At 39.1% G+C, this 21,188-nt stretch overlaps 1 protein-coding gene across 3 annotated transcripts in view; it reads left to right on the forward strand.

Annotated features, from left to right (window-relative positions):
* The window catches only part of apaf1 (apoptotic peptidase activating factor 1), a 240,293-nt gene that overhangs the window by 56,870 nt on the left and 162,235 nt on the right, over positions 1-21,188 (forward strand). For all 3 annotated transcript variants that reach the window (XM_073066284.1, XM_073066286.1, XM_073066285.1), the window contains exons 9-11: positions 945-1,112; positions 2,150-2,281; positions 11,288-11,401. In XM_073066284.1, the coding sequence (XP_072922385.1) occupies positions 945-1,112; positions 2,150-2,281; positions 11,288-11,401 (414 nt within the window). The remainder of the gene's footprint in view (positions 1-944; positions 1,113-2,149; positions 2,282-11,287; positions 11,402-21,188) is intronic.

A 21,188-nucleotide genomic window follows, 5' to 3' on the forward strand; every position in this document is an offset into this window, starting at 1 on the left:
GGAAGTTTCTCAATGATCGAATGACATGCTGAGAATTTCGATCATTTCACCTCAAATGGTGCTAGTCTTTGTGCATTTCTGAAATAAAATACACATTATTACAATTAATCTTAAAATGTGTATTACTTGTAGAATGGGTTGGATTCATATTAGAAAATGAAGGCACTAGCTTTCATCCAACAAATTGGTTTCCATGCACAATAACGAAGCAGTGATCAGTGGAAATCAGTGATGTGTACTTTTATTGTAAACATTATGTCAACAAGGGTACTGCATTATAATGTTGCACAACTTCCTTTGCTGACAGCTACAAATCCATAGAATATTTCAATCTGTTAGAGGAACCAGACAAATGCAGGTTCTTTTTTGTGATATTAAGATTCAGGTTTTGTTTTGCTGTTCATATATTGGTTGACATATTTTATATGAGAACGCAATCTGCAAACTGCCGTGGGGAGCTTCAGTGAATTGGTGTTTCTCATCCTTTTCAAATAGCAGTTCAAAGAAAGGACACTAACACAAAGTACATTCTGCTTGCATTTTGAAGACTAGGGTGAATGCACATTGACCATATATTTTTACTATCTTTTCATCTGATTCATCCTTTCTTATTGATTGGACTGAGGCTTTGCTTTTTAATCTGCGCTTCGGTAACCTGAAGCCGTCCCTACAAGTGCATTGAAAGTTACCGTAATTACTGGATGTATTGCAACATTTTACCAAAGATGTTTTGAGTTTTGGTGTAACACCCTGGGCTGATTAAACACTTAGAACGTTAGATAGAGATTGTAGGGGTGTTAATTTATGGAATTCGAATTCGAGAATATATATTGATTGATATTTATTAGTTTTTTAGGATGGGGGTGTCAGAAAAGCCATAGTTGGCAATATGTTTGTGGTCAATTCAATCTATTTATCATTGTTATTTTTCATATTTTGATCAGGTTCTGTGTATTCTGTGGGAGTTGGATGTGGAAGAAGTGGAAGATATTTTACAAGTGTTTGTCAACAAATCTTTACTGTTCTGTGACCGAAACAAGCGATCTTTCCAGTATTACCTGCATGATTTGCAGTTGGACTTTCTGATTGAACAAAATCACAACCAACTTTCGGTAGTTTTTACTTCAATAAATATGTTTTTCCCTTTCCTTTGATAATTTTTTGTTCTTCAATTCAAATACTTGTGTGCATCAGTTTTACATATAAGTTACGACTATGTAGTATATACACAGAGACAGTGCATTTCCCAAGACATTGTCATACCCATACAGTAATAAGACTTTGGATATTATGCACGGAATTTCTATTTAACACACTGATATGGAAGTATAATCTTTAAAAGTGACACTTCTCCTTTTATGTCAAGAAAGGACAAAATATAGCAAGGAGACCATGGCATTTGTATTGAGTATGTACTGGGAGCTCAGGTCAAAGTGCTTTTCATTCAGACATTGCTTGCTAACAATTGTTGTTGGGTAGTCTTGTACATAATAGTGTGTAGGATATTGCAGGATGGCTAGGAAGTGGCCTGGACTGATTTTATAATCTTCAATTCCTGGTCCTACTGGATGATGTAATTGAAATATTTTCTTTGTGGCTATTTTGGCCTATTGATTCTGTGTGGACTCGTAGGACAATCCCATATCCCCACTAGTTTTCCCTGCAATCTGTTCTGAAATTTTCATCAACTTTCCAGTGATTCCACCACTCTCCTTTGCACTGCAGGCAATTCTCATTGGCCATTTAATCTGCCAACCAGTACCTTTCGGCGATGTGGGAGGAAAACAAAGCAGCTGGGGATATCCACACAGAGAAAGGGTTAATATTCAAACTCCACACATATGGAGGTCAGGGTTGAACCTAGTCATTGGAGCTGTGAGACAGTTGTTCTGCTTGCTGTACCACTGTACCACCTGTTTGAGAGTCAGTGGTTGGAGTATGTTTAATGAAAGCACCACTGGTTTGTACATATAAGTTGTGGTTGGAGTCTACAATTGGTGTAGGATCTCAATTTTAATTTTAAAACAGCATATTAGTAAGAATAAATTAGTACAAGATTGTCCAATTTGTATACGTTATTGGTTTTATTACTAAAATATCTTGAGAGTATTTATTGAACTTATATTTGCGATTTTTTTTTGTAACTTAGGAATTACATGCCAAAATGGTTCGTCAGTATCAGAAGACCTATAAAAAGCTGCTTCCATCTCCTTCTGATGAAGATTGTATGTATTGGTACAGTTTTCTGGCTAACCATATGGCAAGAGCTAATTTGAATAAGGTTAGTGCTCATTTTACAATCAAATTCTCATGATTAGTAAAACCTAATTTAAAGATGAAAGTTCCAAGCTCAGACTAGGAAATTGATAATATGTGACCATAGAAGGAAGGTACACTTGTACTGGGTTTGGAACTCTGTCATGTTCTGGGCATTCCCTTCCCATTAATTGCCATGTAAAAAGGCTACAGAACCAGAATGCATTTGTAAACAGCTTTTAAGTACACCACAACTTCTCTACACCCAGGAGCAATTTCAGATCCTTGGACTAATTTTCTTGTTGATAACAAGGCTGTCTTAATAAGGACTTTGTTAAAGACACCCACCTTTGTTACATTATATACGACTGAAAGATTATCCTGGTATTTATTTTACCACTCTACAGAGGATATTGTAGAGGAAGTTTTTAGTTTTAATTCTGATAGGGGTTAAGTCATGATTTGTATTAGAACATGATTCTTGCAGTTTACATTACCAATTATTACTCTTAGATTCATTTTGATTTAGTTTGTTGCTTAACAAAGTCATTTTGGACATGTTAAAAAATGGTAGGTTCACAAGTTTAGTTCCAGACATTTTCCTCTGGTTATAAATTCAAAAAATTGCATAGTTTTTTATGTACTCTACTCTTAAGATCCTGGATAAGGAATTTTCGGTTTTTTCCATCTATAGGTGTCACTTCTGTGAAATGTTTTTTGTTGTATTTTCAATTTATTACACAATGGAACTGATTTTGTGATCACTTTTTTTTATCGTATTTGAATTCAAGATTCAAGATTGAATTCAATGTCATTTCCAGAACACAAGTATAAATGAGAACAAAATAATTGTTACTTTGGATCTGATACAGCACAAAAATAACACAATAAGATAAAAGAACATAACATAACAAACTGTGGAGGAACTCAAAGAATCAAACAGCATCCGTGGAGGCAGAGGTGGGGAAGGGGAAGAGGTTGATGTTTATGTTTCAGGTCAAGATTCTGCATAAAGTTTGATTGTTTAATTTACTCTAGATTCCAGCATTTGCATTTCTTGTGTCTCCAATTCATTTGAGTTGCTGTCCAATAAGAGCAAGTGCATTTAAGATTATTCTGAGCCTAATTTCAAAAACTGATTTGAAGTTAATTTAGGGAGTTTAAATATATTTCCTTTTTGTTTTCCATTCACAAGTTAGTGCCCATTTATTAGAGAAATATTTAAATTTAAAATTAATTAATGGATCTATATTTATAGCTGTGATTACGCAAAATCAGTTGAACAATATGTAAAAATAACCTCACGAGTAAATGTTTCTTTATGACTGTATTGTGGAGATTATGGAAACCAGCTGAGATTTTCAGATCCCATGAAGATGGTAAGTAACAGCTGTGGTTTAAGTCTTACATTCATTCATAGGCAATAGCTATGCATTCCTATGGAGGTATAATCAAATAACAAAGCGTTGCCAAGCAATTTTTACATATTCCTAAGTGACATTTTCATTACCTCCCTTCTTTCATTGCCAGAATGAGTAGGCGAGGAAAGATTAAATTGTTCTTTTTAAAGAAAAGAATATGTAATTTAATCAGGGGGTGGGATTTTTAATCGAGTTGAGCTCTATACATAATTAATCTTCTAAAGTTCTGTTTCCTAATGGAATAACTAATCTGCATGCTTCAAATAGAGATGGTAATGAGCATTACCTCACAAAATCATTTTGCAAGAATATTGTTAGAAAATGAGTTAGTATTTCAAATAAGCTAGTGTATAAAATTTCACATTTTATAGATTAATAAATTAGTTTTCTCATTATTAGGAGTTTCAGCAGAGTTAAATTTGTAATGGGTTTTGTTGTAAATATTTCAATTTTTCACATAACTGTTAAAATATTGTCCATGTAGATGAGCTGCTGCAGTTTTACCCAATAATCCTAACTCAAAATAATGGATATGCTCTGGCTGATAGTCTGTTGACATTGACTAAAAATGAGACTAATTCCTGTGTTCACTGAAGGTAGTATAATAAACTAGAACAATAACCTGTATGCATTTTCATCAGAAAACAGTTTAAATAGTCAGTATCTCCTATCAGATTCTTTCCTCTCCAGCACTTAGCTATCCCACCCACCTGCCTTCATCTATCACCTTCTAATATACTCCTTCTGCTTCTCCCCCCCCCACCTTTTTATTCAGGCGTCTTCGTGCTTTCCTTTACAGTCCTGAAGAAGTGTCTCAGCTCGAATTGTCGACTGTTTATTCATATCCATGGATGCTGCCTGTTCTGCTGAGTTCCTCCAGCATTTTGTGTATGTTGCTCTGGATTTTCAGCATCTGAAGTCTTTTTCATGTTTATGTTATACAATTTTGAAGTTCTGTGTTTTTTTTCCTTTATTTTTCATTTGTTGTCACAACTAACCCTCTAAGTGGTTGCATACTGTATAGTCATGTGATTTTGAATATGACCCGTCAGTAGCATTCTGAGATTATTTTAACATTGGGTTAATTTGTCAGTAATCTCTGATTTTACCTCCTAGTAGACAAAGTAGGGTGATGCTCTGTTTATTTGCATAGTATACCTCTCTGAGAAGAAAGGTTGTCTCTTGTCCCTTCCACTCCCTTCAAGTCAAGAGCAAACTGACTTTCTGGATAGTTCAAAGTGGCAATAATGTTATATTAAAGCCATAAGCACAGAAACAGGCTCACCAGTCTAAATCGTCCATGCCAACTGTGTTGCCCAGCAAGCTAGTCCCATCTGCTTGCACTTGTCCCTTGGCCCCCTAAACCCTTCCTATTTACGTACTTATCTAGATGGATTTAAAATGTTGCTAATGTTCCCAACTCAACCACTGTTTCCAGCAGTTCAATCCAAATAAGTGCCACATTTTGTATGAAGGAGCTGCCCATGATATTCCTTTTAAATCTCTCATTCTTATCTTAAACCTATCTCCTCTTGTTTTTGGCACCTGCTTATGGAAAAAAAATTCACCCATATACAGGCAGTCCCCGAGTTACAAACGTCCGACTTACGGACAACTCGTACTTACAAACCGAGGAAGAAGAACGCCGTCTGCCATTTTAAGTCAGATCACGATGCCGTCCGCCATTTTAAGTCGTTGCCGTTGACACTGTGTTGAGTGTTTAACTTTGTATTTGGCTTAAATTGTTCTTAATAAGATTCACCCTGACTCCACCCCCCCCCCCCCCCCCCCCACCCCGGTTCCGGTCGGCTGGTGGCGCAGTGAGATCAGCGCCGGGCTGGAGAACGGAGGTTCGCGAGTTCGATCCAGTGACAGACCGCTCCCGTGCCGGGTTGACGTCGATCCAGTGACTCCTGTACCATCCGTGCCGGGTTGATTTTGAGCTCACAAAACTCGACTTCATAAAAAAAAACACAGCCACCTCCAGTTTAAATTCCCACGTGGAATATTGTGGAGGATCAAATACCCAAACCCAGCACAGCCCCCACTTGTCCTATTTAGCCTGTCTCGGTGCGGTGGTCCTCAGGACACAGCAGACCTCGGGGGCTGGTGCAGCTCAGGACCTGCTGCCCGCAGTGTTTCTGTTCCATTGACGGGAAGTGATCGCAATTGAAAATAAAGTGGAAATAATGAAGCGTTTGGAAAGAGGTGAAACGCTATCGGTCATTGGAAAAGCGTTAGGCTACAGTCGGTCAACGATCGGAACAATTTTAAAGGATAAAGTGAGAATAATGGAGCATTTGAAAGGGCAAACACGAGGAAATCTGCAGATGCTGGAAATTCAAACAACACACACAAAATGCTGGTGGAACACAGCAGGCTAGGCAGCATCTATAAGGAGAAGCACTGTCGATGTTTCAGGCTGAGACCCTTTGTCAGGTCAGCATTCAGCCCTGCCCCGATGAAAGCTACAATTATTACTAAGCAAAGCAGTGGTTTAATTATTGGAATGCATTCATTTCTTAAGTGTTTTACATGCATAAAAAGGTAAAATATATACTATATACTAAGACAAACGTTTGACTGACACTAAATAATACTGGATGTACTTGTTCTGACTTACGTACAGATCAGACTTAAAGGCAGACTCAGGAATGGAACTCGTACGTAACCCAGGGACTGCTTCTACAGTATGCCCCTCATGATCTCAAGACCATGAAACATTGGAGCAGAATTAGGCTTTTTGGTCCATTGCTTCTGTTCCACCATTTGATCTTGGCTAATCCATTTCCCTCTTGACCCCAACTCCTGTATTCTCCCATAACCTTCCACGCTCTGACTTATCAAAAATCTATCAACCACTGCCTTAAATATATTCAATGAGCTGGCCTTCACAGTCGCCTGTGGCAACAAATTCCACAGATTCAGGTCCCTCTGGCTAAAGAAATTATTTCTCTTCTCTGTTCTAAATGAATATCCCTTATTCTGAGGTTGTGTCTTCTGGTCCTGGACTCCCCCGCTGCAGGAAACATTCTCTCTACATCCACTCTATCTCTGCCTTTCAACATTTAATAGGTTTGAATGAGATCTGCCACCCCACCCCATTCTTCTAAATTACATTGAGTGCAGGGACAGAGCCTTCGAATGCTCCTCATATGATAAGCCTTTTTCAATCATAGAATCATTTTTATGAACCTCTTTTGAAGCCTTTCCAATATTAGCACATCCTTTCTTAGATAAGGGGCCCAAAACTGCTCACACTACTTCAAGTGTGGCTTCACCAGTGCCTTATAAAACCTCAGCATTAAGTCCTTGTTTTTATATTCTAGACCTCTTGAAATGAATGCTAACATTGGATTTGCCTTCCTCACCACCGACTCAATCTACAAGTTAACTTTTAGGGAATCCTGCACAGTGACTTCCAAGTCCCTTTGCATGTCTGATATTTGAATTTTCCCTCCGTTTAGAAAATAGTTTATGCTTTTATTCCTTCTATCAAAGTGCATGACCATACACTTCCCAACACCGTATTCCACCTGCCATTTCTTTGCCCGTGCTCCTAATCTGTCTGAGTCCTTCAGCCTCCCTGCTTCCTTAACACTACCTGCCCCTCCTCCTACCTTTGTATTGTCTGCAAACTTGGCCACAAAGTAACCAATTGTCATCCAAATAATTGACATAATGCAAAAAGAAGTGGTCCCAATACCAGATACTGCGGAACATCAGGTCACCAGCAGCCAATCAGAAAAAGCTCCCTTTATTCCCACTCTCTAGCTCCTGCCAGTCAGCCCATGCTCAATCTGTAATAGTTTATTTTCCATAATACCATGGGCTGTTATCTTGTTAAGCAGCCCCATTGGTGGCATCTTGTCAAATGCCTTTAAAAAGTCTAAGATTCTCCTTTCTTGATTTGTCAAGCAAGATTTTTCCTTTAGGAAACAATGCTGACGACAGCCCATTTTAATGTGCCTCCAAGTACCCTGAAACCTCTTCCGTAACATCTTCCCAACCACTGAGATCAGGCTAACTGTCCTGTAATTTTCTACTGTCTGCCTCCCTTCATGAAGAGTGGTGTAACATTTGCAATTTTCAAGTCCTCTGGAGCCATACTAATATCCAGCAATTCTTGAAAGGTCATTACTAATGCCTCCACAATATAAGAAAAGGCTTTTGGTATCCTATTTGATATTATTGGCTAGCTTACCTTCATATTTCATCTTTTCACTCCTTATGGCTTTTTTAGTTGCTTTCTGTTGGTTTTTAAAGTTTCCCAATCCTCTAAGTTTCCACTTATTTTTCCCCTATCATATGCCATCTCTTTTGCTTTATGTTGGCTTTGATTTTCCTATCAACCACAGTTGTAACCTTGGATGCTAAGCTCCCAATTATACTCTTCTTTCAGCCATGACTCAGTGATGCCCACAATGTCATACCTGCCAATCTCTAACTGCGCTACAAGATCATCTACCTTATTTCGTATGTTGTACACGTTCAAATAATACAGCTTCAGTCCTGTATTCATCACAATTTTGTACCCCGTTACACAGCAATTCATCCCACTGGCTACAATTTTGCCCTGTCATCTGCCTGTTCTTCCTGACAGTCTCACTGCACACTGCATCTGCTTGTATACTACCTGTCCCATTCTCAGCCCTTCACTCATATTCCCACCCCCCTACCAAATTAGTTTAAACCCTTTCCAACGGTTCTAGCAAGTCTGCCCACAAGGGTATAGGTCACCCTTAGGTTCAGGTGTAACCCGTCCCTTTTCTACAGGTCATACATTCCCCAGATGAGATCCCAATGATGCAGGAATCTAAAGCCCTGCTCCCTGCATCATTTCTTCAGCCATGTATTCATCTGCCAAATCATCCTATTCTTACCCTCACTTGTACCTGGCACTGGCAGCAATCCAGAGATTACCACCCTGGGGGTCCTGCTTTTCAGCTTTCTACCAAACTCCCTAAATTGTCTCTTCAGGATCTGCTCCTTTTTTCCTGCTTATGTCATTGGTACCAATATGTATCAAGACTTCTGACTGCTCACCTACCCCTTTAGAATTCTGTGGTTCCTGGCATCTTGGAGGCAACATACCCTCTGTCTATCGAATCCATAGAATATCATGTCTGCTCCTACTGCAGTGCTCTTCATCTCCCTTCCCTTCTGAGCCACAGCGCCAGATGTAGACTTGATGTTGTTTTTCCCCTATCACCTCCCCCACTATCCAAAGTGATACAATTTGAGGAGAACAGGCAATGAGTCCTCTGCACTGTTTGCCCATTTCCTTACCCTCTCCTGACAGTCACCCAGGTACCTGCCTCCTGCAGTTTAGAGGTGACCACCTCCCTGTAGCTCCTGTCTATCACTTCCTCAGTTTCCCATATGATCTGAAGGTCATTGAGTTGCAGCTCCAGCTCCTTAATACGTTATCTGAGGAGCTGCAGTTTGGTGCACCTGGTGTAGATGTGGTTATCCAGGAGGCTGGAGGGCTCCCAGAATTCCCACTTCTCACATAAAGAACACAACTCAACCCCTGGAGCAGTACTCACTGCAAGAACTATGTACCAACAGGGGAGGAATGAAGAAGAAGAACCTCTCCCAAGCCTGTTCTCACTGAAGTGTGATGACCCGCGGCCTCCTTACTTGAACACCGGTCCACTCACACAATGACCAATCTGCTTGTCCGTGCCTCATTCTTAATCATTCTTGCCAGTGAATCGTGATTTGATTGCAATTGCTCCTGGGCAACACACACAGAATGCTGGAGGAATTCAACAGACCAGGCAGCATCTATGGAAAAGAGTAATGTCGACATTTTGGGCCAAAATTGCCCACGAGCACACCTTTTTAAGTCTCACTCATGGACCTGGGAGTAGGCTCCTCTCTTGCTCCTGATTCAACTAGGCCACTGAAAAAACACTAGAAGATAGAGATATATATATATTATGTATCTTTATCAGGTCACTCCTCAATCTCCTATGCTTCAGGTATAAAAGTCCTGGTCTATGCAATCTTTCCTTGTAAATCAATCTTTGCTGTACTCTGTCTAGTTTAATAACATCTTTCCTATTATAGGTGACCAAACTGTCCATAATACTCCAGCTGCAGTGTCATACATAACTGGATCATAACTTTCCGACTCTTATACTCAGTACTCTAATGATGAAGGACAGGATGCCTTTGCGGCTCTGTCTACCTGTGAATCTGCTCTCGGAGAACTATGCACTTGCTCTCCTATGTGCCATAACACTGACCCTACCATTCAAGTTCTACCCTAATTTGATGTCCTAAAATGCAACACTTCACATCTATCTGGATTGAAAGACATTTGCTAATCCTCAGCCCAGAGATCTAGCTGATCTAAAATCCCCCCTGCAATTTTTCATAATCTTCTGTACTGTCTGCAATGCCACCTATTTTAATATCATTTTGTAAACTTGTATTTATGCATTTCTGTACAAATCATATACAGTATATTGAATACAAGTAGAAAGGGTTCCAGCACTGACCCCTTTGGCATTCCACTAGACTCACGTGTTCAGTCTTGGAGACAACTCTCAACCCTCACTGCTTGCTTCCTACCACTGAGCCAACTATGAATTCAATAACTATCTGCCCCTGGTTCCCATGACCTTTCAGACTAGCCTGCCATGAGGAATCTCGTCAAGGGCCTTGCTAAAGCTCATGTAGAACGCATCCACTGCCCTACACTCATCTGTTCTCTTAATTACTTTCTCGAAGAACTGCAAGGGATTTGTTGAATACAACTTCCCACACACAGAGCTATGCTAAGATTACAAAGTCAGAACCTCTCTCCAAATGTACTCTAGGTTCTGTAGGTCCTGTCTGTCAGCATCTCCTCCAATAATTTACCCACTGCTGATGTCAGACTTACTGGTCTGCAAATTCCTGTTTTGCTTTTGCTACCCTTTTTAAACAATGGGACTGCTTTAGCTACTCTTCGGTCCTCGGGGACCTCACCTATGGCCAGGGATGAAGCAAAAATCTCTACAATTTCTTCTCCTGCTTCCAATTAGGTTTGAGAATGCACCAGGGCAGGCCCTGGGTATTATTATCAACTTTAATGCAGTTTCAAGTCTCCAATACCTCTTCCCTGTTAATTCATGTGTGGTCCAAGGCATCACTACTTATTTCCTTAACTTTCACTATTTTCTGTTGAATAAAAATTGAAAAGAAATATTAAAAATCTCATCAATTTCCTTTGGATTCATAGGGGACCTACTCTCTCCCTAAGCACACTTCTACTCTTAATATACCTATAGAATCTCTTGGGATGTGTTTCACATTACCTGCTTGATCCTTCTCTTTTCCTTCCAAAACTTCTCTTAAATGCACGCCTCTTCTGCTTGTAGTCATCCAGAGGTTCACTAGTTCCCAATTTCTTTTACACAGTATATGGTTCTATTTTTTCATTAGAGCCTCAGTGTTTTTTTCCAACCAGGATTCCCTAAATCTGCCAGCCTTACCCTTCACTTATTCTTGAGAAATGTTATTGTTTGCTTTGCAAATTCCAAGAGTGTGGATTCTAATTTATGTTTCAATTGTATTAAGCAATAGCATTCTGAATTTTACACATTATTTTGTCATAGGAGCTGTACTCACTAATGTTTTCAGTGGATTGGATAAAGGCCAAGACTGAAATGATGGGTCCAGCGCAGTTAATAAATGACTTTGTGGAATTTAGGCATATACTGGATGAGGAGGTATGTCTCACAATGACTTAACATCTTTGACTGTGCATTTGAGCACTTGCTAAGGGAAATGGAATAGGGGAGATGGAATCTTTTTTAAAAGTGCATGTTTATTGAATAAGTTAATTTTTGAAGTCTTGATATTGTGAACCATGGGCACAGAAAGAGTGCTATAACAAAGACTTTGTTGAAGACATTTGGAAAGACTAAACAAAAACATTTTTCAATGTTTTTATTTAAATTGAGGCCTCCTTCAATAGATGTGAGCACATCTGTATGTTGATACTATAGAAATATTGTACATTCAAGGTTCAAGTTTAATTGTCATTCAACCATACAAGAATACCCATGAATGTAGCCAAATGAAATGGTGTTACTCTGGGGCCTAGATGCAAAACACAGTAGAAACAGTCTGGCACAGCTCTAGGCACATAAAGCACATATAATATTGCAAGCACATGTAAGACAGCAGTAAAAAAAAAGAGAGCAGTCACACAGAAAAAATATAGTCCAAGTCTCTTGAGTCCATGAATGTTGCAGCAATCTGCATTCAAACACAATCCAGCTTGTCTCCTGCCTGGTGAACACTTGGAGGGCTTTATGAAGTTTTGAGGTTGTAAAAGATAAACAAAAAAAAAAGTGCAAGTTCTTGTTACAAGCAAAATGCATTGAAAGGCGATGAAGAGAAAAATTGTGCTTAAGTAACATCTAAACCAAAGTAGGCATTGATAGCATTTCTCTGATTCCATGAGTCACTATTTGTATACAAGGTGTCTCATAATTGCAAGAACTATGTATATTTGAAATTTTAATATAGTAAACAGTTTCCCAAAATTCAAGAAAAAATTGTGGGCCTCTCCTGGAAGGTTCCAGAGGAGGTTCATGAGAAATATCCTGAGAATGAAAGGGTTAATGTCTAAGGAGCATTTGTTGTCTTAAGGCCTGCACTTGTTGGAGTTCAGAAGAGTGAGAGGGTATCTCATTGAAACTTATTGAATATTGAAATGCCTAGACAGAGTGGACATGCAGAGGATGTTTTCGATAATGGGAGAGTCTAGGAATACAAGGACATCCCCTCAAAACAGATAAGGAATAATTTCTTTAACCAGATGGTGGCGAACCTGTGGAATTTATTGATGAAGATGGTCATGAAGGTCAAGTCATTGGGTATATTTAAAGTGGAGGTTAATAGGTTCTTGATTAGTAAATTTGGGTGTGAGGGGAAAGATTTAAAAGGAACTGAGGGGCAGTGTTTCAGTGCAGAGGGTGGTAAGTGCGATATATGGAATGACCTGCCGTAATGGAACTGACTGAGTCTGTGATCCGCTGCAGCCTGTTGCGGTCCTGTGCTTGGAGCCTGCATTCCAGGCTGTGATGCAACGGTCAGAATGCTCTCCACTGCATCTATCAAAATTTGAAGAATGGTCTGTTTCCATATTCTTTCTTAAGCACGTACTAAAAAGGTTCAGAGGTTCATTTATTATCTAAGAACGTATGCAGTATGCAACTGAGGTTCTTCTCCAGATAGCCACGAAACAAAGAAAAACCATGGAAGTAATTTCAGAGAAAAACAGTAAACCCACCACCCCCTGCACAAAAAACTGAATGGCAATGTGGTCATCAACCCCACAAAGCTCTATTTCCCCCACAGGACACGCAACAAGAATATTGGCCTCTAAATCACATTCTCCTCGCACAAAAAAACTAATAAAATTGCAACAAGAACTTTGACCTCCCCCCCACCCCCCGCATGAATCGCAACAAGAGCATTGGCCACTCAATCCCCTGCCCCCCCCCCGCACAATACAATCAGCCCCCAAATCCCCCTCTCCCCGCACAAGAAACTAACAAAAACATGACAAGAATGTCTATCCCCAGACCCCCTTCCCCTTCACACAAATGCAACAAGAACACGAGATGTGCATCCTAACCAGTGACTGTATGCACTGTGGGTTTCAGGTTTCAGTCACACTGGGGGGGATAATATGGTGCAATACGAAAGGCACAAGAGAGCTCACAGAACAAATGGCCACAGTGCAGAAACAGAGGTGTGTTCACTGAGGAGTGATTTTCCATTCATTTGAATTACATTAGCTTAATTATATGATATTCACAAATATAATTGGCAAGGTTGGAGTGCTGTTTGATTCTTAGTCTGAGTTAAGTAGTTTATATAATTAATGCAATTATTACACAAAACGTTATGAATCTTCCTGACTCATTAGTGTACTCCCTACACAGTATTCCGTAATTTGCATTATTTGCACTGTTACAGGTTTCTTGTTTAAAAATAGTAATTTTGAGATCTGCTTGCATAGATCTTGAAATTTGCTAGGGCATTTGTGAGTACAGGTTGAGTACCCCTTAGCTGAAATGCTTGGTGCCAGAAGTGTTTAGTATTTTGATGTGTATGTGTGTGTATGTAGGTATATAAAATCAATGAAAATACAAAACTACATATAGTTATATGTAGATATATATGTGTGTATGTATATATGTGTAAGTATATTGCGATAGCTTGGGATCACCGTAATTTCCCATGATGAACCTATTTGCTACCGATGAGTAGTCTTTGTCTTACAGTTGCTCTTCACACATGTACTGATGCAGCTGTTCACAGTGTTAGATTCTCATCAACAACAATCTTGGCAAACTGATCAATGAACTTTCTCTGCTGCATCATGATCAGCAGACTCTATCACCACAAATCTTTAAAAATTTAATTCCATGCCTTTTCTTAAACTTCTGCAGCCCAGTTTCAGTTCATTGAAATAGCTCTTAGCATGTTTCATGATCAGCATACTGTTAAGCGACACTGACGGATCCACTTTTTTAATACACGATCGAGATCTTCAATTTTCACTTCATGCAGTGAAAAATGCTTAGAAAATGCTTTCTGCTTTCTATTAACCTGTTCATTGCATATATGAGGCCACTTCTCAGTACTGTCTGTGGTGTGAAAATTTTGGATAACCTGTAGTTAGTTTTTCACTGTTATGACAGTAGTGGAAAGGCAGTTGAGATTTCTTTTTGCCTTTAGTACAGCAGTTCTCAGGCTTTTGCCTCATAGTGCTATAACAAGAATGAAAATATATTGAGCTCGTTTGTGTATGCCAGTGCTATTTTTCTGTGTATGGGGGAGAGCTTTTTGATTATTTGCCCTATTATTCTTTTGTGTTGTATCTCCTGAACAGCTCTTTACCCTTTCATAGGCAGTGTTCAATATACAGTTACTTCTTGTAGCTAGAAGGTCCACCTTCTGCTTTAGTTGAAAGTATTAAATCAACATTGTTCATACAATATGATGGGATGTAGTTTCTTTTCTGGTACTGTGACTGACTAGAGTTTAGAGATCTTTGCTAACTGCAAATGTTCAGTGGCTAGAGATTGATACAATAATGCTAAAATTGCACAATGACTTGGCCACCAATTCTCCCTAAATCTACCACATACTACAGCTAAATTGACTTGTTGTTCTATTTACCGTTGACAGGGTTTTGAACTGATCAGCTTCAGTTGTATGTGAACATTTTGAAATGTGGGAAATAAACGTATGTTTTGGGTTTTGAATCTTGGTTTGACTGAGTTTGAGAATGTCCTGACAAAAGGCCCAAAGACTCTGAATGGAACTTCTAGGAAAATAGTGAAATTTTTATGTATTTTATAGCTGCATACCATTTTGATTCACTGTGCTCATAATTGAACTTCATTAATGTAAATTCTCAAATAAAATTGGCATGGTTGGGGGTATTGTTTAATTCTGAGTGATATTTAAGTAGCTTTTAAATTAATGTAATTATTTCAGAGAAAGATATAAATCCCTGACACATTAGTATATTCCCTAATTTGCCTTGTACTGTTACAAAGTTCTTTTTTTAAAAATGGCAATTATAGAGTTCCATGGGAGGTAAGGCACTAAGGGTTAAGGCAGGTTTTTATTCCCTGGTTCCAGTTTACCGAGTCAAATTGCCTTGTTGAATTTCTACTGGATTTAATGAGTGACTTCCTCCTGTCAGACTATGGTTTATTTTAAACTGCGTGCCCAGGGAGCAGCATTTTCAAGACAGTAACTTGGCACCAAGATAATTGCAAAAAAAATTGCTGGGATTTTTTTCCCATTGCACTTGAGAAGTCATTATCTCATATTTGACGCTTCATTTTGAAAAACGTGTTAGCTGGGATGAGGCATGCACAACATTCTGGGAGTCCAAACTGATTTAAACACTTAAGAAAGTCATCCTTCAGCAGAGATTGCTGTCTTTACTTGTTCTTGCTGGTTGTCATGCCTATTGCTGATCTGTACTCTCTTCTAGACAGCACATTTTTTGTGTAAATGAGTTTGAGTTAGGTTTCCGTGAGCAGATTTATTTCCATTCCAATTATCTCTGATGAAACAAAGTTCAAAGTACATTTATTATCAAAGTATGTATACAACCTTGAGGTTCGTCTGCTAACGGGCAGCCACAAAACAAGGAACCTGGAAGAACCATTTTTTTTAAAAAAAGAGCCAACAAACACCTAAAATGTAGAGAAACAAAAAAAAACACAGCTCATGCAAACAATAAAAGCAGCACCAGCATTCAGAACGAAAGTGAGTCCATAGACTTCAAGCCCGGATCCGGCAGGTCCATAGTTTCAGCGTCAGTTCATCAAACAGCGGAGCAAATCGTCACAGAGCTCACAAACGTGAAGCCCGGAACAGGCTCACAGCTTCAGCTGCAGTGCCTCTTCACCCAACACCCGCCTTTTCAATCCACCTGGCCCAACATTTAAATTGTCCAAACACCGGGTCGTTCCCCACACTAGGAACTGAGCCCTGTCGCTTCAATACACTCTGGCATCTGGACCCCACCACTGCATTCCGGCCCGCACCCGACCCTTTCCAAATTAGCCCAGTGCTTAGATTGATCAGACCTCTCTTTAACTCACGTTGAGAAACTGCCAGAGGATTTTAGCAGCAGGTTTATTGTGTTGGTGACTTCCTCAGAATCAGATTTAATATTACTGGCATATGTTATTTAATGTGTAGTCTTTGTGGCAGCTGTACAATGCAATGCACAGTAATAAAGAAAAAAACAATTACAGCAAGTATATATAATAGTTAAATTAAATAAGTAGTGCAAAAAATAAAAGAATTTAAAAAAATACTGAGGTAGTGTTCTTGGGTTCAATGTTCATTCAAAAATTGGATGGCAGAGGAGAAGAAGCTGTTGCTGAACCATTGATTGTGTGCCTTCAGGCTGCTGTACCTCCACTTGCAGTTTGTAACAATACTGTAGTTACCTTGTTCAGAGTGGGTGGGCTGTTACCGTCTGGTGATAAGACGGTGTGATTCCTCAGAGTTTGTGGCTTCGCATCATTGACCAGACCTAGGATTGAATTCAAAGTACATGTATCAATGCATTTTTTCCAGATAGTCATACAAACTTTGTGCTGTTACCAATGTAACCTACTACAGGTTCTGAATGTTAATCTCTTCAAATCCATGTGCGTCATATATCTTGATAATTGGCTCCATTCTGGTTTTTCATATTCTCTTTTGTCACAAGTAAGAGATTTGACTGAGACGATTTAAAAAAAATCCTGGTAGCTTGAAGTGTATTACTTGAAGATAAGATGCAGTGTTTGGTGGTGAATAAGATAATTAAGTCAGGTGATAAACAAGTCTGAGAGCATTAGTAGTGTTCTGGAAGTCTATGTTCAGTGCACATCTACATATTTGCTTTTAGAGTATATTTGTCGATCTACTTTTACGTGCTCAGCCACAGCCCCATATGGCTTGTGTATCGCTGGTTGCAGGAGGGCAATCTATATTTATACCTTCTGAAGTTCTGTTTATTCTGCCACTGTTTCAGTGTGAAAATTCTTGCAAGTCATCTGTGCTATTTAGGAAATCTGAGACTGGGAACAAGGGATTATAGACCAGTTAGTTTAATGATTGGTACAGTTGGAAGAAGTACTTTGTGAACCCTTTGCAACTACCTGGTTTTCTACATTAATTACTCATAAAGTGTGGGCTGATCTTAATCTAAGTCACAACAATAGACAAACACAATCTGCCTAAACTAATAACATACAAACGTATATGCATGATGCTGGAAAAGGGTGCACAAACATTTCTAAAGACCTGAGGGTTCATTAGTCCACAGTAAGAGAAATTGTCTACAAATGGAGGAAATTCAGTATGTTGCTCCCTGGGAGTGGACACTGCAAAGATCACACCAAGAGCACAACATGCAATGCTGAAGGAGGTGAAAAAGAACCCAAAGGTAACAGCAAAAGACCAGCAGAAATCTCTAGAATTTGTTGAAGTTTCTGTTCATGTAAAACACTGAACAAGAATGGCCACCACAGTGGAAATCATTCCCAAAAAAAAAAATTGCTGCTCGTCTCAAGTTTGCAAAAGATCTCCTGGATGTTCCAAAATGCTTCTGGGGCAATGTTCTGTGGGACAGATGAGATGAGATTTGAACTTTTTGGCAGAAATGCACACCACTATGTTTGGAGGAAAAAGGACACTGCACAACAACACCAAAACCTCATCCCAACTGTGAAGCATGGTGGAAGGAGCATCATGGTTTGGGGCTGAGTACACTATTTAAACAATCACAGTCTAGGTTCAAAAATGTATGTGAACCTCTGAGGTAATACCATACAGTGGTGTGCTTTTAGTTTAGGCAGTTTAGGTTCACAGCAAACACAATCTCAATGGCTCTTCACACAGCCTTGGATCACCTGGACAATACAAACACCTATGTCAGGATGTTGTCTTTGACTATAGCTTAGCATTTAACACCATCATTCCCACAGTCCTGATTGATAACCTACAGAACCTGGGCTTCTATACCTCCCTCTGCAATTAGATCCTCAACTTCCTAACCGGAAGACCACAATCTGTACGAATTGGTAATATCTCCTCCTCACTGAAGGTCAACACTGGTGCACCTCAGGGATATGTGCTTAGCCCAATACTCTACTCTCAATACCCATGACTGTGTGGCTAGGTATAGCTCAAATGTCATCTATAAATTTACTGACGATACCATTGTTAGTAGAATCTCAGATGGAGATGAGAGGACGTACAGGAGCGAGATATTGAGTGGTGTTGCAGCAGCAACCTTGCATTCAATGTCAGTAAGATCAAAAAGCTGATTGTGGACTTAAGGAAGATTAGGATGAGGGAACATGAACGAATCCTCATAGCATGATCAGAATTGGAGAGGGTGAGCAATTTCAAGTTCCTGGGTGTCAGGATCTCTCAGGATCTAACCTGATCCCAACATATCAATGCAGCTATAAAGAAGGCTATATTTCATTAGGAGTTTGAGGAGATTTGGTTTATTACTTAAAATACTCAAACCTCTACAGATGTACCATGGAGAGCATTCTGACAGGCTGCATCACTGTCTGGCATGTGGGTGGGGTTGCTATTGCACAGGCTTGTAAAAAGCTACAGAAAGTTGTACAATTAGTTCCATCTTGGGTACTAGCCTCCATAGTATTCAAAATATCTTCAAGGGGCAGTTCCTCAGAAGGGCAGCATTCTTTATTAAGGATTTCCATCACCCAGGGCATGCCCACTCCTTATTGTTACAATCAGGAAGGAGGTAGAGAAGCCTGAATACACACACTCAGCAATTCAGGAATAACTTCTTCACCTCTGCCATCTGATTCCTAAATGGACATTGAACCCATAAACACTACCTCACTTTGTTTCCATATATTATTTCTGGTTTTGCACTATTTTAAAAAATTTAACTAGTATACATATAGCTATATTATTATGTATTGCAATGTACTGCTGCCAAGTTAACAAATTTTGCAACATAAGCCTGTGATACTAATCTTGATGCTGATTTTACTTTGCTGCATCAGGGCTTGGACAGTTTGCAATTGTTGAGAGAACAATGAATTCAAAATTGTATCAGGACATTTTACAGGAGAATGTCAGGGTAGTGCTTAGTCACTTGAAGCTTAATAGAAGTTGGATGATACAACAAGACAATGGTCTGAAACGAGTAAATCAACACAGGATGGTTTAAGTGTGTTCAATGACACCATGAAAAGTACAATTGTGTGCATGTGTTATTTGTTTAAGCAGATTGTTTTTGTCTATTATTGTGACTTAGATGAAGATCAGACCATATTTTGAGTAATTGAGAAAACCAGGTAATTGCAATAGGTTCACAAACTTCTTGCAACTGTGCATGACAATACTACAGTCTATATTAATGATGCAATTATTGAATGGAGTGCAGTAACTTAAACATTTTCAATGTTTTCTTATGAAGAAAGAACATGAATTTCTGAAGAGTAGGTCATGCATGGCATGCCTGATTAAATTGTTTTTCAAAGGGGTGACTAAAGTAGTGGACAAGAAATGTACATGGGTGTTAATTAAATGGCCTTTTAGAAGATACTTACCGGTAAATTGTTCTGTACAAACTATTGGTAGCAAAGTTTGAAACTTACAGAAGTAAAGGCAAATTATTGCCCTGGTGAGGAAATTAAATGAATGGCAAGAAACAAAGTATAGAGATAATTGATAGGTGATTAAATTGGCAAAGGGAATCTTGTAAAAATGATCATCTCTTTTGGCTGTTTTATCACTTAAGTGATGGGATAGAAAAATATATACAGTATTAAGATTGCTTATGATGTAAGATGGGTGACATTGTACGCAATGTACCGGTAGATGGAAACAGAAACTTCTAAAGGCATTTGGACAACACAATGAAAAAGCTGTAGACTTGAAGTCTTTTGTTTTGGACCTTTCTAAATGTAAATAAGATAGAGCCAGTGAAGACCCATGGAGTCTTTGGAATTTTCAGGCATGAATCAGTAAAATACTGAGATTACATTGTGAAAGTACTCAAAAGAAGCAAACAGACACTGCTTTTTTTTTAACAACTGTAGGTTTTGAAGTACTGTTGAAGTGGTACAAAATGTTGAAGAAACCATACCTGAAGAACTAAAAGCTTTTCTTAGAATCATATCTTAATTTGGGGAGAAGGATGTTTGCGGAGTCAAGTTATCTTTTTTCCTTCAAGTGCAGTAATGCACACTGGCCTTGTGAAGGGAAAATAACAGGAAAGAGAACATTGTGAGACCAAACATAAAGGGATGTTTCTTGCCTTTATTTGTCAAGGACATGAGTTCAAGAGTCGGCAGGTTATGTTGCAGTTTTATAAAACTCTAGTTGGGCCGCATCTGAAATATTGCATTCAATTCTGATTGCTTTATTTTAGGAAAGATGTGGAGACATTGGAGAGGGTGAAGAAGAGATTTATCATTATGCTGTCTGGATTAGAGGATACGATATAAGGGGAGGGGTGGACAGACTTGGATTGTTTTCTCTGGCAAAGTGGAGGCTGAGGGGAGACCTGAGAAGTTTATGAACTTATGAGGGGTGAAGATAGATGGTCAGTAACATTTTTTCAGAGCTGAAATATCTAATGCTAGGTGGGGGTAGGGTAAACATTTAAGGCAAGAAGGGGATAAGTTTAAATGAGATGTGAGGCAAGATTTCTTGAGAGTGATGTGTGCCTGGAATGCACTGCCAGGGGTGGTAGTGGAGGGAAATATGATAGAGGTGTTCACAAGCCTAGAATGGAGGGATATGGATATTGTGTAGGCAGAAGGGATTAACCTAGTCTGGCACAGCATGGTGGGCCAAAGTTATCTTTTTCCTCTGCTGTACTATTTTATGTTCTATAACAGGGGTTCCCAATCTGGGGTCCACAGACCCCTCGATTAATGGTAGTAGTCTATGGCGTAAAGAAGAGTTGGGAACTCCTGT

This window comes from Hemitrygon akajei, chromosome 14 (assembly GCF_048418815.1).
Source record: "Hemitrygon akajei chromosome 14, sHemAka1.3, whole genome shotgun sequence".
NCBI classification, from domain to species: Eukaryota; Metazoa; Chordata; class Chondrichthyes; order Myliobatiformes; family Dasyatidae; genus Hemitrygon; species Hemitrygon akajei.